The sequence below is a fragment of the Myotis nattereri genome, assembly GCF_964212035.1.
Source record: "Myotis nattereri genome assembly, chromosome: 13".
NCBI lineage: Eukaryota > Metazoa > Chordata > Mammalia > Chiroptera > Vespertilionidae > Myotis > Myotis nattereri.
The window spans coordinates 36,640,488-36,666,962 of record NC_138088.1 but is presented as its reverse complement, the minus strand read 5'-3'; the positions used below and the strand labels follow the sequence as shown (position 1 = coordinate 36,666,962).

Here is a 26,475-nt window from a genome sequence, read left to right as displayed (position 1 = left end):
TAAAAAAGTAGGTCTTTAACTTAACCCTCTCTGTTGAATGTTAAACACTTTACTGATATTCACAAAACACCTGTGGCCATTTAGGTGTTTTGGAGCTATGTGGATTACTTTAATTTCCATTTCCCAATTATTGGTAGGCTCCCGAGTGGAAATGAGTTTTGGTGAATTTCTTTAAGCACTTTCTTCACTGTTCGTTCACCTGTGTCTTCGTTGTCTACTTCATCAGGTTAAGATCCTCTGTGATAGGGGATATTATTGGTATGTCTTGACTAATCCTGTTCATCTTTTCTAATAATGGGTGTTTCATAACAAATGGAATTTTTCATATATGAAATAGATGATTAACAGAAAGCTATTTGTACCTGGAATGTTGAGTAGAAATCTTCCTCAACATTGCCCTCATATGACAGGAGTTCACTTAATCCATGGGCCAGCTCCTATAAAAAGAAATCTATTATCTGTGGTTTTAAACCAAATGATTTTTCCTAAAAGCAGATGTACAACTCACCTACATGTGAGATAGAGCAGATAAACTTTCAGATTTTGAAATAAAGATAATATTTGAGATGTATTTTCCAGAGCAAAAAATATTTAATGATTTCTACCATCTACCTTTTCACTGGAAAAGGTCATATAGGAGGTAAATATCCAGTTCATACTGTTCTTATGCAGCAAGCTAAGAGCATAGTTCTCATCATGATTCACTGCTATCTGCAACTATTTATAAGTTTGCAGTATTTCTCATTTTCAACTTACATTCTTAAAAATAATACTGATGTTTCAGGATACATCTTTAAAACAAAAACACAGCGTTCATGCATGTAAGTGGGGTCTATATGTCAGTTACAATGCCTTTCTTTTATCCAAGAAGTTGAGAACACTGGAAAAAACATTTTCCTGAATTAGGTTACAACTCATGCTACCAAGGAGCAAAGATTTAAACAAACGTAAAAAGTAACCAAATACTTTTAAAAAATTAGGTTTTATGAAAAAAGTTTTACTTTATTTTAAATTAAGAGATTACATAAATAATAAGTTTTCCATCCATTAAAAACAGAAAATTTTATAGAAAATATAGATAGGCATAGATTGCAATTATTAATAAAAATTATGGGTGCTGCAAATTATAATTGGGATATTTGTGATTTTTAAAAAAATATATTTTATTGATTTTTTTACAGAGAGGAAGGGAGAGGGCTAGAGAGTTAGAACCATCGATGGGAGAGAAACATCGATCAGCTGCCTCCTGCACACCTCCTACTGGGGATGTGCCTGCAACCAAGGTTCATGCCCTTGACCGGAATCAAACCCGGGACCCTTCAATCCGCAGGCTGACACTCTGTCCTCTGAGCCAAACAAGTTAGGGCGAGTTTATGATTTCTATTAAGAACTCCAGGGACAATCAGGTGAACCCAAGGGAAGGGACTTATCATCTTTCAAAGATTAAATTTTTAATGACAAAATACAATGTCAGTAGGTCATGAAGTTATATACTCAGATCTGTTACATTCAGGACTGTAGACCTTTTTACCCCAGACTGCATTTTCAAACCCTAATTTTTGTTGAGAACTGTCCATCAACACTGTCAGTCTTAGACCCTTACCTGTAATATGCTAGCTCTAAAATATTTATTACCCATTCAGTTAAACTTTCAAAACGATTTTTGTAAACGTATAATTAAAGTTGTGTGAAGTTACAGAATAGTGCTTTTGCACAGTTTGAATATCCTGGTCTTATTTAATACAGCATATTTGAGAGTGACTTAGCAAAAGCAAAAGATAGTACACATAGTAATTCTAGGTTATGCTGCCTCTCCTGTTTTCAACATAAACCCTCCAGTGTAATTTTCACAAGATTGTTGGGAAGATTTCTTATTGTTTCTGGACAATTCTGTTGCTCCAAGTCATGGCTCACCTCTCAGAGAAGCAGTGGAGTATTCATTAACATGGTCATGGAAAATTATCGCATTTATTAACACCATATTGACATCTCCATTGAGGAATATTTTGATTACTTTCTCTACTTTTTTCCTACAGTCACAGATGTTGTCTTTATATTAAGAAGCATATCTACTATGTGTTTCTCTTCAATTTCCTGTTCCCTCTTCTTGAAAACAGTGTACAAATACATATGATAAAGAATTGAATAAAAAAGCAGTTAAAAATTTTAGGGTACATTTTTACCATCTATGAAATGGAAATTAGGTGCCAATTTTAATAGGTGCTTTTTTAAATTAAACGAATAATCCATTTATAAAACATCTTTTAAAATTACCCACATTCCACCATCCTAACACAGCAGCCGTTTTCCTGTTTGCTTTCAATCTTTATTGATGCATGTACAGAAACAGTTTTTTCAATAGTTGATCTCATAGCCACCATCCGGATTCATTATTAAAGAGCTAATAAAAGAATATAGGCTCAGGGAAATCTTCAGCTCCATAATATAAAACAACTTATTGGCATAGTCATTCATAAAATATCCATTTTTTCAAAAAAAAAAAAAAAAGCTGGGTCTAACTCTAAATGAATCAAATTAAAATAGCTTTAATCATAGAATTGGGCAATTTAGTGACAAAAATCACTAATAAAATTAGGAAATTTATCAGTAAAAAATTTGGCAAAAACTAAATATGTGGGGCAAAAAAAAAAATCACAAAAAACTAAAATGAGACGGTAACTCAGAGATTAGTCTATTCCCATTGTCTTATGGGAAAGAAAATTAAGTGACTCATCCAGGGTCACAGCTAAGTACAGTATGTTGCAGAGAAGACTACAGAAGGCAGATCTCTTCACCAGAGCCTGCTCTATTTTGCAAGCAGTAAAAAATATAAGGGATTGTCAGGAGGATGTGCATACTATCCATTTTTCTACTAAATTTTCACCTTAGATTAAACTTGATCAGAAATCTAAATTTTGACAGGAATATTATGAGACAATCCCATGAAATTCATGTTGTATTGTTTTAAGAGATGCTGTTGCGTACACCGTTAACGATACTGCACAGTATCATCTTAATAAGGATCCATAGAAGTAATCAATTACTAAGTGCTTTCTTATCTCCTGTAATCCCCAAATACATGAGTTTTACTGTCTCATTCACATAAGGAAACTAGAGCTCAGAAACTTTAAACAACTTAGCTAAGTTCACAGAGCTAATAAGTGGCAGAGCTTGGATTCAAATCTTGGCATCTCTGACTTCAAAGCCTGTTTATGGTATAAGAGCTGAAGAGTGCTGCAAAGTGAATGATGTGTCTCCACAAGAAAGGAGAAATCCAGATAAAAAAGGAGATGGGTTACAAAGTAGAGAGAAACTATATTTAAAAATAAGAATAGCATTAGGAGGAGAAAGACTGTGCAGGTAGAGGATGCTAGGATTAAGGGATATGATGCTAGTAGCTTTATACTTACAGGCATAATTTGACTTAAGTCATCAGTGGTGACACTGCAGATGCCCACTGGTGTATTTTGATCACTAGGAACGATGGGAGGGCTCAATAATTTCTTGTAACAGCAGGGGGGGAAACGAATATCCAGTGTAATGCTGTTATAAACAGCTAGTCCCATAAGCTATGCATACTAAATGTTAAGTATTAACATAAAATCCATGACAGCAAGTGAGTTTTAAATTATGCATCAATCTATTTCTTGTATACTTCTTTCAGATTTAATACTTTTTAATGAATCCCACATACTTCCTTTCATTTCCCCACATAATTCTTTGATTATCAAGTCGTGTAAAAAGGAGGGATTTAGTTGATAGTATTTAATGATTTCTTTAGAAAAGTTTATTTAAGATCACAACAGATAACAGTTTCACACATATCCAAAAATTAATATATAAGAAATACTTTCTAAATTTAAACAAAGATGGTGATTTTATAAGTAGCAGCAATTTATTTAATAGAACTCACTGAACACACTACTAATTTTGGTAACCATTTTATCTATTTTAAAATTAAATACAGACTAAAGAGAGCTGAGCTGAATAAACATATGGGTACACACACAGAGACATACATACACACTGTTGATAAGCTAACAGGACAATTACTCTCCTATGGTAATATCTGAAAGGCCTTTAATACTTGGAGTTTACTCAAAGGGTTAAAGTTAAAAAGCTACAGATGTTATATCTATATAAACTTTGCCCAATTATATTTTAAAAATATTTTTATTGATTTCATAGAGGAAGGAAGAGGAAAAGAGAGAAACATCAATGATGAGAATCACTGATCGGCTGCCTCCTGCACAATCCCCACTGGGGATCAAGCCCGCAACCAGGGCATATACCTTGACCAGGAATCAAACCGTGACTTCCCGGTTCATAGGTCAATGCTCAACCACTGAGCCTCTGGGCCAACTGTATTTAATTTATCAGTTATATGGCAGAATGTAACATCCATTTTCTGAAAGAGGGGTTTCAGAACAAATTTCATATTTCAACTATCAAATAAAGATTATTATATCAAGTTATTAAGGAAGTCATTCATTTTGTAGGCTCAAAAGGAAATCTTATATGGGCTGGACAAATTACTGCAAACAATTTTAAAAAATTGGAAGACAGCCTGTATTTCAATTTGCTAAGGAAGGATGAGGTTAATAATTTAAGGAATGGATATGCTATTTTATTTGTAACCATAGTAACAGAGACTGAGCAGTGTATGCAAGGGACCGATATTGAAAAGAAGTTGTAATATATGTCTTTAATTATGATATAGCAATAATGGCAAAAATCACAATACTACTGTAGTTACATTTTTGAGTATTCACTCTAGTGACAAGTTCTATGCACTTTTCATTTTAAAAAGTTCTTTTAATTATATTTAACAGATGAGGAAGTAGCCTTACAGGATTTGCTGCAGGAAACTTCCATTCGCACTAAATCAATGTGCTCTGGTGGAAGCAGGAATGGGGATGAGGCGTCATGTGCTACAGAGTTTGAAAACCCTACACTGTACTACACTGTTCCTACTCTTAGTTCCAATGCCCCTTGTGGTATAAGCAACCATACTTTTAAAAATTGTTATGTCTCATCATGCAATCTTCAAAAATTTTTATTATTATAGGTTTTGCCTGTAAACACCAAAGCCATAACATATTTAAAAATGAAGTATTAGACCCGTGCTCCCACCTCCCAGCCGCTTCCCTCTCCTCTCTCCTCTCGGTCCCCTCCACCAAAAAATAAATAAAATAAAATTTAAAAAAATGAAGTATTAGAACTAACTACATTTTCTCAGTCATTATGCCTGTTCTCAATTTTTAGTTCTCCTCACCTTCAGTAGATCTCTCCACCGCTTACATGATCACAATCCACTATTGTCTCACATTTTTCCTATATGTTTTCATGCTTTTGAGGCATCAGTTTTATTTTCTAAAGATTATCTTTGTGTGAGATAAATACACATTAACAATGAGATGTGGTGGCTATAATAATTTTAGATTTATGGCAGGTCCTTGAATAACATTGTTTCATTCAGTATTGTTTCATTGTAATGCTGACCAGATGCTGCAGGAACTTAACTCTTGTTTATATCAATTAGCTTATGGTAAAATAGGTTTCGTTATATGTCATTTCACTTAAAGTTGTAGAACCTATTAACAATGTTAAGTGAGAACTTACTGTAATTGTTTAACTCGAAATATGCGACATAAGTAAATATGCTTAATATGCTCCTTTGGGTAATGACTGAATAGAAACTAATATCTATTGTAAAGAAAACAATTAGTGCCTGGCTGGTGTTGCTCAGTGGTAGAGCATTGGCCCATGCACCAAGAGGTCACTGGTTCGTTTCCTGCTCAGGGCACAGGCTTGGGTTGTAGTTCAATCCCCAATGGAAGGCGTGCAGGAGGCAGCCAATCGATGTTTCCATCTCTCTCTCCCTTTCCCTTCCTCCATCTCTAAAAAAATCAATTTATAAAAAAACATTAAAAAAGAAAACAATAAGCAAATTAATGATTTTATGTATAACATTATTATAAAAATGTGATAGCTCAGTAATATCTAATACTGCAATACAAATATTAGAAAGTCAAAATATCACTCAAATGTAAGCTGTGATGAGAATGTAAAGTGTGACAAACATATATCAGGAAATCCAAATAGCTCATAGTGTAATGAGAAGCATCAATGACTCAGGTTTTCAGTGAAGTTGAAACATTAAATGATTACTGTAAACAATACAATAGAAACAAAAGTCTAAGAATTGTTAAGTGTTCTATATTGTGGAACTTGGCACCTTGGACCTTTAGACATGACAGTATACACAAAACTGCATATTGAGTTTACCATTTCAATGTGTATCTTTGTTTCTAGAACCTTTTTTCCATCTAGTTTCTCAATTTCCATATACATTTCTCAGGATTTATTCCAACAAATGCAACAAAGATATTCAAAGCTCTCCATAAGATAGCTCTTTTTAAAAAAAATATATTTTTATTGATTTAAGAGAGGAAGATAGCTCTTTCTTAACTCTCCTCCTGAAGGTGTCTTGTATAACTCCCAATGTGCCCTCTGCTTCAGTCAACTGGACCTACACACTGTGCTGTAACACAGCTTTTTGTTCTAGGCATTCTTCCACTGTATGTCTTTAAAATATATATATTGATTTTAGAAAGGAATGGAGAAGGAGAGAGAGAGAAACATCAATGATGAGAGAGAATCATTAATTGGCTGCTTCTTGCACGCCCCCCACTGGGGACAAAGCCCACAACCTGGGCATATGCCCTGAGTGGGAATCAAACCGTGACCTCTTGATTATAGGCTGACGGGTGTCTTATTCTTTTACAGACCTGTGTGAATCAGAATGGCTTCGTCTTTAAATGTCTACCTTCTGTGAGAGGACTATATTGAATCGTTTTCTCCTCAGAACTCCTTAGCCATTAAGGTCAAGTGGTCATTTGACTCTGAGAAACTGACTATCTTGCATGGTGGTCATCTGCCCATTTAAATGGTGAACTTGTTAAAGGAGGATAGTATTTTTCCTCTTTCAACCTAGGTATCTCCAGTGCTTGCTCATTTATTTACTCTTCCATCCTTTCACAATTATACTTCTTAGATTAAAAAAGCTAATGTGAAAGGTATCTTGTCCAGTCTCCACTCAATACAAGGTGCCTTCTGTAGTACACCTGATAGGGGTCAGAGGATAGTACAGGGGTTTATGTAATTTTAACAATACTTAAAGTAATGCCATATACTTTAAATATCCCCACTATTTTCAATTTTTATTAATACTTTAGGATTTAAGGGGCAGATTAAAGACCTAGATTTAATTTCCACAATTTTGATTTAGTAAATTGAGTGAAATAAATGATTTTTCTGTTAGTTTTTTCACTTTGTACTTAGAACAAAAACAACTAATCATGCATAGAAGATACTCTGATTTTTAAAAGTCTTAATTTTCTGCTAAATTAGATAATATATGAAATATAAAATATTTTTATTTGGAGATAAGGTTTTCAGGAAAATATAAGAATTCAGTCATTCCTTTCAATTAATTAAATCTGCTGATGTGTAGCTGTGATATTACAAATAATAAAGATTATTGAAAATCTATTAGTAAATTTGACAAGCATGCTTAATTTGAGTAAAATGCTTGAAAACAGTTATTTAATATTCAGATAAAATTTTAAAAAATCTCTAGTCTCCTAGCACCTCCTAGTGGAAAGTTTAAAGGATACAATTCCAACCAATCGGAATTCAGAATAGTTATCACACTTAAAGCTGCTAAACCAATGGCAGTGTGAATCTTTGTGATATGTAAACATGCCTGAAAAAAAGAAACATGATTTCATTAGTGTGATTGATTTAAAAATCAAAGTGGTAAAAATATATATGACATTTCATCTGTTAGAAGCAAACCAGTTCAGTAATAGTTCTGTTACAATCTCCCATGTTAAAATATATCAAATTATGTACAGAGAGCATGCAGGAGCATTTTACTGTTCATTGGTATTCTGAAACATGGGGTAAAAAGACAGAAAATCAGTTGATTTTCTTTATAAAAATTCTAGTTTTATAAGTTATTGGTTATGATCAAAATTAATTTTGAGGATTATGTAGAGATTTCAGTTTATCCATGTCATCTCTAATTCCCATTACCAGAAAGATCAGATATATATAATACATACAAAATAAAGAAAAATAAACACTGAAAACTCTACTCTGAAAAAAAAACAATAAAAATAATGATTAGGTAGGTGTTTTCTCTAAGTAAAATAAACCCAAATTTAAATCTCAAATGATTATATCTGTCTTAAAAATTAATGAATTCTTATTCATTAAAATGGCTCATTATTTAATGAGAGGCTTTAAATATGAGTTTAGAAGAGCAAACTAGTTTTTTAAAATTTCAAATGTTCTTTATTTCAATGACAAATTAAATTCCCATGCATTTGGCTTATTTGGAAAGGAAGTGGATGCTCCCTTGCAAATATATACTTTCAAGTCTATATATTTTGTGTAGGATTCCCCAATAAAATAAGATTTTGATAATCAACTTGGTCAATTTTTAAAATTTAAATAATAGTCCTTAAAAAATTATTCAAGATTTATGGTTGACAAAAAATCTGTAAAACCATAGGGTAGATTAAAAATAAGAGGGCCTAATCGAATCTAATAATTACAAAGAAATACTATTCATAAAAATTAAATACTCACCATAATCTGGATGAAAAATTTGGCGAATTAGAAGAAGGAACCATTCTTTAGTCAAGCCACCCATATCCAAACCAGCTTCCCCTACAAATGTAACTTTCAACTTCTTTTTCAAGTCTGCTCTTTTCCGGGTTAACTATTTGAAGAAAGTATATAGTAGAGGAGAACAAATGGCAGAAAAAGGAAATTAACTTTTTAAAATCTGGAAAATGTGTTAGGTAGTCAGTATCTTATTTATAGTGTCCAAAACACTCACCCATCCACCCCCTCATCCACTAATCCACTCATCCATCCATCCATCCATCCATCCATCCATCCAATGAATCTGTCAGACACTGTGAACTAGGTATTACTAAGTTTGATGTATAGATTAAGAAACAGAATTAGAGGAGGTCAGGTACCTTGACTGTATCCCAGGTTCATATTGTCTCCAAGATTCTAATTTAACAGATTACAATATAAAATAATTCATTTCCTTTTCTCTAACTTGCCTTCAGTACTAAACATTTAAAAATTACATAACTGAAACAGCCTTGAACTTATAATAGCCCCATGCAGATCTGGCTAAGAATTGTACATGCATGAAGCTCTATAATACATAGTACATAAAATCAAAGTAGACTTGACCCTTAATTGACCAAATATACCCTGTAGATTAGACCCCTAATTTTATTAGATGAGTAATTTGAGGCTCGGCAAAGTTAAAATGACTTGTTACACACCCAACTAGTAATAAAGGTGGGTCTACAATCTAGGTTACATAGTCATACAGTTCTATATAAAATTCCTTTCTGGGGAATTAACAACAAACTATAAATAAATATATAAAAATGGGCTTAATTGTGAATACAGAACTGACTTTAACTATGGTATCAAAATATAAGGAAGCACACTTATTAGCATAAAGAAATAAGGCAGTTTATTAAAATTTTAGAATTATAGAATGCACTTAAAGCTTTAATCAATGGATAGCATTTTTGAATAAATGATCTATACCTCATCAAGGGAATCGCTAACCAGATGTGTCCTCCTTACTTTCATATTTAGAAATAACATATTCATATCAGGTCTTTGTCTTCGAGATACTTTATCCACCAGACTTTGCTAGTTGAAAAAGAAAGCAAACATTTTCACTTTTACTTACATTGTAATTTCACTTAAAACATTTAAACTTCAGTAAAAATCACGATATTATTCTCTATGCCATATCCCATATAAATTTCATAAACTCAGTTATACAAATTTTGATTTATGAAAATGCTCTATTATTTTGCTTTGAAACAATGGTAACCAAAGGGGATCCAAAATGGAGGACCAAAAATAATTCACCTTCTATAGTAAAGTGTGCTGTGTTTTAGTTTCCACATATTTCATCTCTTAAATAGCAAGGTTTTCTGTTTAATAAGTACATAGCATGGTGTGGGAACATTTGAAACATAGATGATAAACTTGGCTTAAGGTTTTTTAGATATTGAATTACTCTCAAAGCATAATTAGTCTACTTTTAGAAAGTAGTTTGGTCAGTATTTATCAGAAACATTAACAATGTTCATATTCTTTGTCCCAATAATTCTACTTCTAGGAATTCTAAAAACAGAAAATATTTCATACAGTGAGATGGTCATAGCATTACTATAAAAGCAAAACTTTAGAAATATACTACATTTGTATCTAATAGAATATAATACAGCTATCAAAAATGATGGTCATAAAAACTATGTAAATGGAAAATGTTTAAGGAAGGCACAACTGAAAAAAATCAGGGAACAAAATTGTGGATACAACTCTTGTTCTTAAAAGATAATATACATAAAAAATATCAAAAGAACATTTATCAAAATGTTAAAAGTTATGTCTGGGTGATGAAAACATGGGTGATTAAAAATACCTATTTTTTTTTTCAAAATATAAACAATGAGTATGTAAAAAAAATAAAAAAAATATAAGGACTATATAAATATCCTCTAATATAAAGTCTACATATTTGCATACTTAATTTATCTAAATCTTTTTCAGATTACCTCATCTATGGTAGCAAACTAAATGAATTATTATACAGATTAAAGATTGTCATTTCAGACATTTTAAATACTGGCATATGCAGCAATTTGCTTTAGTACATAAAATTTTAATATCCCCAATCTCTATTATTAATCCTACTGTCATGATTTGGTAGTTACTATAATAAAACATTCTAATTCAGACCCTTCTTCATTTCTCTAATTTCTATTTCTAAAGGTTTTCAATAGTTTTTCTCTTCTCTGGGTCCCACCTTTCATGCTCAAACTACCCTTTCCTACCTTCTGTTCCCAGTCTATACCTCCTGGGAAGCCATCATACTGGAAATGTCCCCCCACACTTATACTAGGATGGTAATTGAGCATGACCGGGCTCAGTGACTATTCCTCCCATCAGGAATTCATCTGTATAATAAAAGCTTAATTGACCATTACAGTGGAACAACCAGACCGGTTGCTATGATGCACACTGACCCCCAGGGAGCAGACACTCAATGTAGAAGCTGCCCCCTGGTGGTCAGTGCACTCCCACAGGGGGAGCACTGCTTAGCCAGAAGCCAGGCTCACAGCGGTGGTGGGAACCTCGCCTGCTTCTGCAGCAGCGCTAAGGAACAGCGAGCCAAGTGGTAAGGAGCAGCGAGCAGGCAGGCGGTAAGGAGCGAGGGGTCCCAGACTTTGAGAGGGCACAGGCCGTGCTGAGGGACCCCCCCTCCAGTGCATGAATTTCATGCACCGGGCCTCTAGTATTTAATAAAAAGTGCTTCAAATGAAAGAAGTAATAGTAGTGACATTTTAGATATAGTCCGATGGGGTAGTTATTTTTAGGTTGGGAATCTCTTTTACAACTTTAGATTATACCATGTAAGTAAACTCTTGTTCACAGTAACTACCTGTAAGGCTGTCCTCACGTCAAAATATTCACATCATTAATTCCAAATGGTATGGCAGTTTACAAGTTAAAAATGTTGGGAAACACCTATAAGAACTGACAATGCCACTTGACTCTTCCGTCTCTATAACTTGTGTCCATGCCGTGTGGAAGACAGCCTGGGACAATCTACAGCCGCCACTCTCCTTGTATTGGGAAGGAAAGTTCCACTGAACAAGTTATTTGTTATCTTAAAATGGGGAGTGACAGCAGAAAACTGCTCAGGGGAACTTATATAAACTTCTAGCTCTTTAGATTTTTTTCTTACAAATATAAAAAAAATAGCCCAATGTAAAAACAAAATACTAAAAGTTGCATGAAATTGCTTAAATGCAACTAATAAAAAATGTCAAAATGACTAGTTACATAGACTAATCTTTGAGCCAGTATCTACCCAAGATTAAGAATTCTGGTGCTAAATAAACCTATTGAAATTTTTCGGGGGAAGGGAGTAGGGTGGCTATGGAACTCCCTTGCACATAGTTAATAACATTTCTTCTAATATCTCCATACTTGGTGTAAGCTGACTTTGAGATGTTACTAGTCCCTCAAATCTCTTGTCCAGCTCTGTGATAGGAAAAAAGTACTCACCTTCTGGGAACTGAATTACTGAAGAATAAACAATTCTTATTTTGTATGCAATTTTGAAGTAATGTGATTTATGCTTTTGCATTCTTTTTGTATTCTCAGACAAGACATGGAAACCACTTTTTTTTTTTTACTCTATGTGTCTCTTTTTATTTTAAAAAGACTGCAACCAACCTTTCCTCTAATTTTTAAAGTTGTAAGTAATCATGTCCCAAAGTCAGATACTCAAAATATATGAGCATGTAAGTGTCTAGTCTAAAGCTCTAATAAAAAAAGCTCACTTAATCTGATGCCTACTAACTAAAGTATATAACTTGACTGTGCTGTGCTGAAACACAAGTGGTAGGGAGTGATGAGGACGGGACAGAGATAAACTCTGTCCTGCTCCGTAACTCGACTAAAGCCAACTTGACAGCTCCCCCAGTTTCTATGGGCCTCTGTGCATTTGGTTTCCTAAGAAACCATACAACATATTTTACCTTCTTTGGACATATTTCTCAGTTTTCTAAGATGACACTTGATTACATCTTCAATTTTATGGTTGTTTCTATTTGATTTTCATAAAACCAAGAAAACGTTTTAGAGTTTTGCTCATACGGACACTCCTTGCCCTCACTGTAATTTTCACCAGAGCTCTCTGCTCGTTACTGAAGCTGGAATATGGTATCTACCAAATAATGTCCAACAAGTTCCCAGTACTTTGGATTTATGCGACACATTTAATCTTCCTGCTATATTTATAACATTATCAGAAGTTGGTGAAGGGTATCTTTTTCCTGTATCATAAACAGGTTTAAACACTTTTTGGGGAAATATAATGTGAATTTTACTTTCAACATTTCCTAATTATGCTAGAACAATTCATAAGACATTTGATGTATTAAGTTATTTACTATATTGATTATAGTCAGCACAAATATGCTTACGTAGCTGGCTTACCCTTGCGATGCTTATCATCTGCTGCTCTGAGTCTCTCTGAATAATGATTTTTTTTGCAGCTATAGAAATAACGAATGGGTACTGACAGAAGGAAAACCTGCCCAACAAGTGGAAACAGAAAAAGCAAAATTGTGTATTTTTTAGCAAAATTATACTAAGGGAAGGAATGTAAGGTACCCCTTCTAACAATATAACATTACTTTTGAATTATGTCTTATCATTTACAAAATGATCTCAAGTACATAATTTCTCTTAATCCCCACAGCCCTGTGAAGTGTGTGTCATTACCAGGGGTGCAGTACCTTTGCTTTCTGGAGGAAGCTACATCTAGTGAGATATGTGCTAACTACTAACATTGTTATATGGTAATTCCAGTTTATGTACAGTCACCTGTACATCATTACCTGTGAAAAATATGGCCAACACCAGAACCAAGAGGCAGAGTGTTGATGAAGGAGGATTAGGACAGAAAGTTCAAGTACAGAAAGTAATATAAAAATCCATTATTAAATGGATCTTTCTGAAATGAGAGCTTCAGAAATGAGGAAATCTTGTAATAACTATAGTAATAACAAGCAGAGTAATAAATTTAAGACCAATAAAAGTATGTTACTGTTAGTACTGCACTTAATGATATAGTAATATGAAATGATGTGTGTTTGTAAAGGTACAACATTATGATCAAAGGTAATGAAAACAACTTTTTTTCCTGGGTCAGAGCTCATTCTATGCTATGTAAAAGAGCCACAGACAAAGAGAGAAAGGCATTTGGAGAGAACCAGCATGGCAGTGCTGACACTTCAGGAGTTAGACTCCATCAGAAGTGGCTGCGATGCCTCCATCAGTTTTCATTGGAATCCATTCGAGTGCAGTCAGGCAAGGCACCCGTGACCACCAGGTGCCATGAAGGCACTATGGGGACACAGGAGGTAGCACTAGTGTGAACTGAAAATGAAATAGCTTTCCCCTGGATCGGAATTGTTAAAAACAGTAAGAGTTGTTCAGTATTAATGTGTAATGATTTTTGAATCACTAAGTGCTACCTAAAAATTAAGAAATGAGTGTCCCTAGTCCTGGCACTTAGAAGAATGATACTATGTGTATGAGATACTAGATAAACAGCTGAGGCTGCTCATGGCCAGCGGTGACTTGCCCTAGGGCTCCAGGTCCTACTCTAGGTCCAGGCTGGCTTCCCAAGGGCTGGAGGGACCATAGGATAAAAGTCTAATTAATTCTTGGTACAATGCTGTGGTACAGTGGTTAGAGGTGCTCTATATTAAAAGTTGTCACTAAAATACACACAGTAACTCTTGGAGTTGTTTTGTGGTTTTGTCTACAACGTTGTAATTATATTAAAGTGGGAGAAAAAAAGCTTTTTTGTAAAATAAACTTTCCCAAGAAAGTATTCATCACACTGACAAGAGGTCCCCAGAAATGGAATTCTTATTCAGTTCCAAGTGTTCATATATGGACTGAAGTATGTCCTGAGAGACACTTTATGTTTTAGGCCAATTCTTGTAGAAAGGGTCCCTGGAAGCTTAAACCAGTTTATAAACTAGTCTGCGGTTTGGGGTTACTTACATCCATCCCATATCTCTTAGTCAGTCTCCATGAACTCTCCAGGACATCTCCTGGTCTGGGAATAAACTGTTTGGGATCGTCTTGCTGGTTTAATTCAAATAGTAAGTGTGGATATAGGGGCAGTGTACTAAAGAATCTGGTCAAGTGTTTTGAAAATCTATTATACCATTGTAATAAATCATTTGTGGTAAAGACCTTTCTCCAACATCCATTTTTTAAATACTGTATGTAAAGGTCAACCATTTTTCCTACAGAGTAAGGAAGAAAAGGAGTGAATGTATGAGTGTATGTGCACATGTGTGTGATCACTGTGTTAGATCTGGCACTGGGACACTATGGCCCGTGGGACAAAGATGGCCTATCGCCTGTGCTTGTGAATGAAGTGTTGTAGGACACAGACAGCCCCATTCATTTACATATTGTCTAAGGCTGTCTTTTTGTGCTGCAACAGACCAGAGGTTGTATAGCCCAAAGAGCAAAAAATATCTACCATCTATACTAATACTTTACAGAAAAACGTTTTTAATCCCTGTCCTAGACAATAGCATATAGAATAAGAAGCTACAAGAAATTGCATATTAAGATAGTACTTTTCCCTTCTTAAAAAGATGTTATTAATCAAACCAAAAACAAATTAACATGCATGTGAATTCAAAATGTAACAGAAAAAGAAAATGCTTTCACAAACACAGTATTTCAAGGCTGAATAATTAAACTACATTTGTAAGTTTATATCTAAAGGTATGGGGAGATTTAAATTTATTTACACAAACTTAAAACCCAGTCATTATTTTGAATAGTATTTCATTTAGGTGAGTAGCCAAATGAGCTTCTGACTGTACCTGTGGGAGTTTCCAAAGCTCTGCCAGGTGTGGTATTCCTCCATGAGATCAATGTGATCCAGTGTAGAATTATAGAAATCAGTATAAGGAATAAGGGGAGGGTGGACCAAATTGTTTGCAGTATCTGTAAAGATAAATTATAACATAATGATCTTTTGTAACATGCGCATGGTTTACTCTAATAATAATAACATTTTAATGTCTACCAAGTAGTCTTTACCTATTCCTATTTTAAGCAATTGTAGCTTCCAATGGAAAAAGTAGTTTTATAATTGTGATCAAAATGGAGCCAATAATTTGTTTTTTCAAAAGAACTTGTGGTGGGGATTGTATTAGTATAGTAAAAGGAACGCCCAGATGGCCATCTGCTCTTTCTGTTTGCGCCATAAGTGTGTTCTCTCCTTAGCATCCCTCAGGAATTCATAGAAGTTCTTGTGTTCTTAGGAGTCACTACTTAGCAGATTATTTGCAGTTAGCCATAACACAGAATACTGCCCAATAAAAAGCATAAAGCTCTCTCATGCTTGTTAATTAACTGTGAACTCCATTATCAGAACAGAAAGTGAATTTCAACTCTCCACTTCAAAGAAATGCTTTAAAATGTAAGAATGCCCCCATGGTACTTTGAGACCCTTATGGAAATGTCTCTAATATTTAACAAAAGAAAAGTAAAGATGATAGAAGAACAAAACCTACTAAGTAAAGCCAGCACTTTAGATGCTGATGGGATCCACCAGGAACATTTTGTTAGGGGTGGAAATTCTTCAGGCTTTGCAGGAAACAGTCGTAAAGAAATAAACTGCAGCAATCTCTCTACCAACTGTTTGAACCTCTTCTGGGATAATCTGGTAAAGATTTTGAAATAATTCCAATCAAAATTCACATTGTCTATTTTGGCAATATATTCATTAGATAGTAAAGTGCATTCTATATGCATAAACTTTTAGAATATTCCCCCAAATTCTATTTTTAAATTGCCAAACATTTGAAAAGATGGAAGATCTTACCTGGAATATTACTTCTTAATTGAATAAGAAATAAACATTAATATTACTATAAAGTTAGTATTAAACATTTCATGTTATGCCAAAAACTAAGATGTGTAAAGGCTTTCAACAGTCAATTCTATTATTTGCAGACTCTGTATGTGCAAATTCACCTACTTGCTAAAATTAATTGTAACCCCCAAATTGATAATGTGGCTCTTTCATTGTCACCTGTAGATGTGCAAACAGTGGCAAAAAATTTTAGTTGCTCAATGTGCACATTCCCAGCTGAAGCTGAAAAAGGAACGCTCTGTCTTGTTCTAGCTGTCATGCTGTAAGCAAGCGGCCTTTATGCAGTCTGCATAGTGTCATGTTTTTTACATTTTGTGCTTTCTGTTAGTGATTTTGCTGTTTTAAAATGGCCCCCAAAAGTCGTGTTATAGTTTTGTCCAGTCTTCTAAGTACAAGAAGGATGTTGTATGCCATACAGAGGATACACTTGTGTTAGATAACATTTGTTCAGACATGAATCATAGTGCTGTTGACTGTAAATTCAATGTTAATGAAACAACAATTTATATTAAATAAGATGTCTTTAAATAGAAGTATAGGTAAAGCAAGGTTATGTAGTCATCAGCTGATGAAAATGTTGACCTTAAAGCTCGCAGGAGCCTAACCCTGTGTTTCCTTTAGGGGCAATAGTTTAGTATTCACTAATTCACTATTCACAGTACATTTATAAAACATTAGAGGCCTCATGCACCAGTGGCGTCCCTTGGCCTGGCCTGCGGGATCAGGCCAAAACCAGTTCTCTGACATCCCCTGAGAGGTCCCAGATTGAGAGAGGGCACAGGCCAGGCCAAGGGATGCCACCGATGCACGATTGGGGCCGGGGAGGAACATGGGAGGTTGGCTAGCCAGGGAGGGACCACGGGAGGGCTCCAGGGCGAGTCTGGCCTGTCTCGCTCAGTCCTGGACCCCAGCAGCAAGATAACCTACCAGTTGGAGTGTCTGCCCCCTGGTGGTCAGTGCACGTCATAGCGAGTGGTTGAGTGGCCTTAGCATATCATTAGCATCTTATGCTTTGACTAGGGGCCCGGTGCACGAAATTCGTGCACTGGGTGTGGGGGGGTGGGGGGAGTGTCCTTCAGCCCAGCCTGCCCCCTCTCACATACTGGGAGCCCTCAGGCGTTGACCCCCATCACCCTCCAATAGCAGGATCGGCCCCTCTGACAGAGGTGTCAGGCCTGTGCAGGGGACCCTCATTTCCCCCCATCACTGGTTCTGCCCCCAGCCCAGGCCTGATGCCTCTGGCCCAGGCATCAGGCCTGGGCAGGGGACTTCCAGACCCTTTTGATTGCTGGCTCTGCCCCTTGCCCAGGCCTGATGCCTCAGCCAGAGGCGTAGACCCCCATCACCCTCCGATCGCCTGTTCGGCCCCTTGCCCAGGCCTGACGCCTCCGCCAGAGGTGTCAGGCTTGGACAGGGGACCCCCATCTCCCCCCGATCACTGGCTCTGACCCCCGCCCAGGCCTGAGGCCTCTGGCCCAGGAATCATGCCTGGGCAGGGGACCCCCATCTCCCTCTGATCGCTTGCTCCACCCCACGCCCAAGCCTGACGCCTCTGACCCAGGCTTCAGGCCTGGGCAAGGGGACCATCATATCCCCCCAGTCCCCGGCTCCGCCCCCCACCCAGGCCTGATGCCTCTGGCCCAGGCATCAGGCCTGGGCAGGGGACCCCCAGACCCCCGCCCAGGCCTGATGCCTCGGCCAGAGGAGTTGACCCTCATCACCCTCCGATCACCAATCACCGGATCGGCCCCTTGACCAGGCCTGAGGCCTCCAGCAGAGGTGTCAGGCCTGGGCAGGGGACCCCCAGCTCCCCGCGGTTGCAGGCTCCGCCCCTGCCCAGGCCTAACGCCTCTGGCCTAGGCGTCTGGCCCGGGCAGCGGGGACCCGCAGTGGCAGTGGGGGGGTGCCGCGATCGCACGGGCTCCGCCCCTGCCCCTGCAGGACGCCTCTGGCTGAGGCGTCCGGCCCAGGCAGCGGGAACCCGCAGCTGCAGCGGCCCCGCGATCGTGGGCTTCGCTTTAGGCCCAGGCAAGGGACCCCTAGCTCCCAGGACTGCCAGCTTCGACCGTGCCCAGCTCCCATCGCTGGCTCCACCCCTACTTCCTGCTATCACTGGCCAGGGCGGCAAAGGCGCCTGATTCTCCGATCATGGCTGGGGGGCAGGGCAAAGGCGGCCCTGGGGCCGCCTTTGCCCTGCCCCCCAGCTCTTAGCTCCCCCCTGGGTTTCCGATCACTGTCAGTGGCAGGGGGCTTCTTCCTGCTTTCCCTTTCGCCTCCCTGCATTGTGCCTACATATGCAAATTAGCCGCCATCTTGTTGGCAGTTAACTGCCAATCTTAGTTGGCAGTTAACTGCCAATCTTAGTTGGCAGTTAACTGCCAATCTTAGTTGGAAGTTAATTTGCATATAGCCCTGATTAGCCAATGAAAAGGGTAGCATCGTACGCCAATTACCATTTTTCTCTTTTATTAGTGTAGATTGGTTGAACAGCCGACCAGACGACCTAATATGGACACTTAGCATTTGAGGCTTTTATTATATAGGATACTACTGTGAATAATGAGCATCAACTGTATTTTAAAATTAATTTTGAAAATATTTTGCCTCTGTTATCAATCATGAAGAAAAGTAATTGTTGATGTGGGTATAGTTCTATGAAAAAAGTATGATAAATTGATATTGATGGCTAGTCTACATTTTATAAAGATGCTTTTGGGGAAGGAAAAGCACCATGTAAATAATGCTGAAATTTATATTGATACAGAGATAGGAAATAAAAAGACACAAATTAAAATACTAATGTCTGAGCAAATCCAGGCACCATCTATGAGATGTTTGAAAAACCAGTGATAGAAATGCACTGCATAAAAGCAAGAACAGTGGACAGAAATCTCAACCACAGCTTGCACAAGCAAAATGGTTACTGACATTAGAAACAGATTTTTAATTATCCTTTATGTAGTACTAAAATATATGCATATAATTGCCTTTTGAGGCACTGTGAAGTATAAGTATCATTTCTAAAGACCTGCAAACATTTAATATTTTTAACTCATAGCAAACTTAAAACTCTAAGATTATGAAGGTTCTTAATATCATAGAAGGACTTACTTTTTAACCCAGTGGACTAAGAAATGATGGTCAGCTTCAACTAAGGCAGCTATCTGTCTTAGCAAGTGAGCATAGATGACATACGTAGATGTGTTATTAAACTGAGGATTCTGAGAAAGATATTAAAAGTAATTGTGTTAAAATATTGTTAACATGTAAAAAGAAAGACACTAAGCTTAATGAGCTAAGTGGTAAATTCAGAAGACGAGATTTGAAGTTATGAAATACTAGGTGAAATCCTTTAAAACAATAATTTATTTGTTTATTTAATTAGCAGAGACTTGGTACAGTTCTGCTGTGGTACAGTGGAAAGAGCACGGGCTTTGGAATTGGGACAGATCTGGGTCTGCGTGAGCAGAGCTTATTGCTAATATACAGTCCTCAAAAACTTGAGCTTCATGTTGTTTTCTAGCATTCACTATCTCTACATATATATATTTCCTCCCCTTGTTTTGCCTTTCTCCTCCTCCTTCTCCCTATTTTCCTTCCTTACATCTCTCAACTACTTCTTGTCTATTCCTCCCCCACACACTTTTCTTTTTTCCTCTCTTCCCGCTTCTCTATCTTTACCCTGCATATTTCCTTTTATTGAACACAGTAATGAACTAAACACTATCCTATTTAGTATGTATTTTTTTATTACCTTCAAATAAGGTAATAACATATTTGCACCTTTTGCAAATTGTAAAGAATGACACAGATGCAGTGTGCTAGCTATGGTATTAATATAATTCTTTCATAAAAATAGTAAAAACTAAAAATTGCTTTTCATTTGTCTGGACCTAATTTTTTCTATCTGTGAATCTGTAGCTCTCAAGAAGAAAAAGTTCATTATCTTTGCGTTTTTTTTTAAAATCTATTTTATTGTTTTTTACAGAGAGGAAGGGAGAGGATTAGGGAGTTAGAAATATCGATGAGAGAGAAACATCGATCAGCTGCCTCCTGCACACTCCCCACTGGGGATGTGCCCACAACCAAGGTACATGCCCTTGACCAGAACTGCACCCGGGACCCTTGAGTCCGCAGGCTGATGCTCTGTCCACTGAGCCAAACTGGTTAGGGCCATCACCTTTGTTTTGCAAATATAAACCACTTTGATTTTTCTATTCATATTCTAGCTTAAGCATTTATTGAAAATACAGAGAAATTGGAAACTTACTACTTAGAAAATAAAAGAAAGTTTTGGAACCATTCTAGTTATAAGAAAGGAGATTAATTGGAGGGGGAAGATGTTCTTCCCTTCTGTTTGTGCTCGAATACCACAGCAGGAAGGCAAGAATTAAAAATTTAATCCCAGAGATAAATTAGCTTCCCATTGTTTGTTTGTTGTAGCTTTAATTCTCTAGTTACAAGTAACTACAATCCAAAAGTATCAATAATGTTGCTCAAAAGAATACTTAATATTTGATATAATTTCACCTACATACATGCATAGACTGAGGTCTAAATTAGATAACTAAATTCTTGCTTTCTTACCTGTAAAAGTATAAAATATGCTCTAAGATCATCTTTTGTTCGTGGACTGAAAAAGAAGTATAATTAATTAGAGATTACAGTATATAATAAAAAATGATCCATTGAATTGAGTTGATAAAAGCCCAAAACTAGACTTAATATGTATTATTATTGAGACAGTAACATATCTCTAATATGCTGAGAATATAGGTTCCTGTGTGCCTACTCTAGGCTGATTCTGAAGATAACTAAAAATGGAGTTAACTAGGCTATTTTATGAGGTAAATATTATTATTAACTCTGGAAACAGTTAAGAGTCTGGAAAATAATTAACAATTTTAGAATACTTATGTTTTTGTTTTAATAAAGGATAACTGAGATCTCAAAAATATCTATGCATTAAAAAAAGAAATAGGTTTGTGAGTACAGGTCTATTACTGAAATGAAAGTTGTAGAAGTGTCTGCAAGTCAAATCACACTTTGAATACATCTAATCTATTTCTAATGAAAAGAATCTTATTTTGAATACCTCTGAAAAGTAACTAAATTTTAATCTGTGCCATGTTAATCTGGATTTCCACATGATCAAATTTGACCAAGTTTTTGTTATTCCCCAAGCTGATGAGTGTTACTTGTCCTCTGAAGATCTATTAAATACACTCACAGACACTTGGAAGTAAGTAACTTCTTGCATTACAAATGGTTCCCCTATGTGATAACTAGATGCAATTAATGATCCTTGATTGGATCCTGGACTGAAAAATAAAACCCAGATATTAAAGAACACTTTTGAGCCAACTAGGGAAATTTAAATGTGGACTGTATTTTAGAGAGTATTAAATGAATATTAAATGTATTATGGTCACAGAGAAAAATGTGATTAGGAAATACATGCTGAAGTAATTAGGGGCAAAGTATCATGATGCCTTCCATTTACTAAAAACAGATTCCATGTAGAGGAAGAAAAAGCAAAATCAAATGTGGCAAAAAGTGAACTCGTGAATTCAGGTGATGGTGAATGAGTTTTCATTATCTTTAACTTTTCTGTAATTTGAAATTTTTCAAAATTCAGTGTTGGGGGGAAAATGGTTCACCTCCAAGTATCTCCTTGAATTCCCTTTAAGAAAATAAAATGATGAAATAATAATTTACCTTTCTGTTATAGTTATAAATTAAGTATGAAAATATAAATTTTGCCCAAAATATACGAGATGACCTTTACAAAATATAAAGCCACATAATCTGAAATATAACTATGTATTACATGTATTAAAGTTAGAAATAAATATGTATATGCTTATATATATATATAACATTTTTAAATTAGTAATATTTCTTTGTAGAATTATCTCAATGAAATAATGATTTATATTATTTAGGTTTAAACCAAATTGAAACCATTTCTGTCTATAATATTCTACATAATTTTCAGACTATTTTCTCAATGGGACTAATGTTTTGTTTTAGAAATTATATTTGAAAATATTTTAAAACACTCAAGGCAATTCATAAATATTAAAGTTCCTCGTGATAGGAGAGTCCTACTTTTTTCCATTTTATAGCTGCACCATTATGATTTCCAACTCTCTGGCCTATGCACTAGTATTGCAGTACAGTATACAGTTCAGGCTATAAAAATTGTGGTTAAGATCAAAGGCTCTTTGCCAAACCACATGGGTTCTACTCCTGACTCACACACTTACTGGGTTAACTTGGGCAATTTACTCTGTAAATTTTCTCAACTGTAAAATGAAAATAATCATATTACCTGTCTCATAGAATTGTAGTAAAATTTCAATGAGAAACACATGTAAAATTGTTAGGAAGATGCTTATAGCCCATAATAGTCAATAAACTAGATTTTGTTGTTGTTACAATAAATTCAAAATAAAATAAGACTTTTAGGTACTGCACACACATTCCTCTGAAACATGAGTCCTGTCACATTGTCATTTTAATCTGTATTGGACACACTTTTCAAGGGCAGAGAGGGGAAGCTTTGAGGGTTTGCTTACTAGAGGGGACTGAGATTCCAGCAGTTTCAGACCACTGGACTTCCTCATTCTCCTACGAATGCTCTTTACATTCTAATTTTCTCTTCATTTTTAATGAAGCATTATGTGTTCAACCAGAAATATAAAATTCAAGGAAAATGCAAATATATTACTAGAATGATAAATTAGGAAAATCACATGAAATTATATGTTATGATTTCAATTATTTTAAAAGATGACTAGACAAAAATAGCAAAATGTAAACATTTGTACTTTTTTTACACTACTCTAGCTTTAAAAATTTTTTCTATAATAACCAGGCATCTCTTTGAAAATTTATTAAATTTTGAACAATGTTATTAAAATATATAAAGGTACATTTGACATTATATTTAAGAATTCTAGTTTGGTAATATTTTTAGACTGGGCTTAATATAAACATGTAAATTATAATTTTATGGTACTCATATGACTTTATAGAAGCTATTAATTGAAATTATAGTGCTGTTTAAACAATATCAATTTAAATATATGTACTTTTGAAAGTATATTTTTATATTCTACATATTCTCAGTTCAAAACATTATCAGTTGCATTGCCCATCATTCCTTAAATAATGATTCAATATTTAGTCCTAAGAAAAAACATTTCAGCAGTCAAACTTACATTTCCTTATATTAGAAATAAAAAATTTTGCTTTGGCTACCAGAAAGTCCAAGGCTAAATTTAAGCCCATATTATTTCATCCTAGGTTACATGTAACTATCCATCCCGTGTCTGTATAGCACTCATGTCTGTACACAACAAATTTTATATATGATGTTAAAGGATTCAGAGATCTGAAGCCCACCCATAGACCATCCTGAGAAGTCACAAATCTCAAGTTTAAAAAATTTGTTGTTAATGGTTTATAACTTCTTTCTATCTTTGTTTTTATTACAACTAAAATTGACTCGGTAAAATACATACATATGTAACATAAGGTGTATGAGATGTGTAAACTAACCATCTATACTGACTAGCTAGATATTAATTACAGTTACCCTTTCCATTCTCGTAACAGGCTGTTAATGATTCCCTTTAATACTGTCTTCTGAATGTCTTGAGGCTGTAGGCAAAAGAAAATCAGAAGATAATTAGGATTAGCTACTAAAGTGACTTTAAAGATTGTTTATCCATTCACCTATTAAAGGATATCTGGGTTGCTTCCAATTTTTGGCAATTTTGAATAAGGTTGCTATAAAATTTGTGTGCAGGTTTTTGGGTGGACATAAGTTTCGAATCATTTGGGTAGACAACTAGGGTATGACTTCTGGGTCATATTGTAAACTTGTTTAGCTGTGTAAGAAAATGGAAATATAACTTATTGAAATTTGTGGGATACAGCAAAAGTAGTAAATGAATATATTAGACAAAAAGATGTAAAATAAACAATTTAAGCTTTCAATCTTGGGAAATTAAAACAGGAAATCAAGTCCAAGTAATCAGAAGAAAATACATAATAAAGGTTAGAAGAGAAATCAATATAAATGAAAACAGGGAACTAATAGAGAAAAAGCAATAAAACCAAATGTTAGTTTTTAGAAAAGATTAATAAAGTTGATGAACCTTTAGCAAGACTAACCAAGAAAGGAAGATTAAAGACAGTCATTACTAATACCAGAACTGAAAGCAGGATCATCACTACTGATACCTGAACACTGAAAGGATATCAGAGAACTATTATGAACAACTCTGCCCACAAATTAAAAACCTAGATAAAATAGACCAAGTCTTTGGGAGATACAATCTCCCAAAGTCACACATCGATAATTTGAATGGACTTATATTTATTAAAGAAACTGAATCAATGACTAATAACTTTCCAAAACAAAAAACACCAGGCCCAGAAGATTTTACTGGTGAGTTCTACAGAAAATTTAAGAAAGAAAGGATACCAATTCTTTACAATTTCTTCCAAAAAACAGAAGAGAGAATATTTCCTAACTTATTCTATGACATCAGCATTGTCCTAATACCAACCTAAAGATATTACAAGAAAAAAATTACAGATCAATATCTCTTCTGAACACAGATGTAAAAATCCTCAACAAAGTATTAGCAAATCAAATCCAACAATGTATACAACGAATTATACACCATAACCAAGTGGGATTTATTCCAGGTATGCAAGGCTGGCTCATCATTTGAAAATCAATTAATGTAACTCATCACATCAATAGGTTGAAGAAGAAAATATATGATCATATCAGTAGCTATGAAAGCATTTGATAAAATTTAACACCAATTCATGATAAAGAAAACCTCAGCAAACTAGGAATGGAGGGAAATTTCCTCAATTTGGTAAAGAACATCTACAAAAATCCTTGAGTCAACAATTTTAATGGTGAAAAACTGATAGGTTCATCTTGTATTTTCCCTGTCTCAGTCCTGGAATTAGCCATTTCTCCAGGGAGCTCTGGTTCCTTTCTGTGAGAAATGGTATTTAGAAACCATGCATGCTAAAGTGCTCATTGCTACTGGGTGTTATTGCTTCTAGGCCCTTTCAGAGAACAGGGTTAGGAAATACACAAACACACACACACACACACACACACACACACACACACACACGTATCCATATCCATCTATTAAAATCACTGAGTTCATTATGATGTCTTAATGCCAAAAACTAAGGAAAACTAAAGATTTGTTTACATATTTAAAAAAATCTTTAGACTGAAGATACATAAAATACTGTGTATAAAAATTACTTGGCTTAGGCTTTTTTTAAGGTATGGTTATAATATTCGAAGTATAGCTAGGTGGGGTTTTTTTCTGTTTGTATTACATTTTAAAGGATTTCCCCTCATGTTGTATATTTTTAATTTTTTACTGTCTATAAAATATTAATATCATTCCAAGTCAGAAAAAGTCAGAGAAGTGTCCCAGGAGTGGAAATTTTGGGTCACAATTTATGCATAAGCAAAATGTGTTAGCAATAATGCCCAGCAGTTTTCCAAAGTGGTTGTTTATACTTACCCAATCAGGCTATGAAAGTTCTAAGTGCTCCACAATATTGCCTATTCTTGGCAAGGTTCTTAAATTTTTTTTCTACTAATTTTGAATGGATATATAATCTTATCTTCATTTCTCTAATGACAAATGTTATTAACTACCCTTTCATATATTTAATTGTGAAGTACTGAGATTAGCAATAAGCAAGAATGTCTGCTATAACTTATTTTATTCAAAATTATATAATAAGGCAACTACAACTATGCATGCATACATAGGTACAAGGGTTGGAAAGAGATAAGACACTCA

At 35.3% G+C, this 26,475-nt stretch overlaps 1 protein-coding gene across 1 annotated transcript in view; it reads right to left on the bottom strand.

The window, feature by feature from the left end:
- HECTD2 (HECT domain E3 ubiquitin protein ligase 2) overlaps positions 1–26,475 on the bottom strand; it is a 62,888-nt gene that overhangs the window by 6,473 nt on the left and 29,940 nt on the right. The window contains exons 6-16 of the mRNA XM_081104313.1: positions 24,213–24,277; positions 21,197–21,242; positions 19,721–19,830; positions 16,248–16,396; positions 15,552–15,675; positions 13,129–13,225; positions 9,652–9,759; positions 8,659–8,791; positions 7,680–7,768; positions 3,411–3,569; positions 363–437 (exon numbers count right to left, since the gene is read on the bottom strand). Of these exons, the coding sequence (XP_080960439.1) occupies positions 363–437; positions 3,411–3,569; positions 7,680–7,768; positions 8,659–8,791; positions 9,652–9,759; positions 13,129–13,225; positions 15,552–15,675; positions 16,248–16,396; positions 19,721–19,830; positions 21,197–21,242; positions 24,213–24,277 (1,155 nt within the window). The remainder of the gene's footprint in view (positions 1–362; positions 438–3,410; positions 3,570–7,679; positions 7,769–8,658; positions 8,792–9,651; positions 9,760–13,128; positions 13,226–15,551; positions 15,676–16,247; positions 16,397–19,720; positions 19,831–21,196; positions 21,243–24,212; positions 24,278–26,475) is intronic.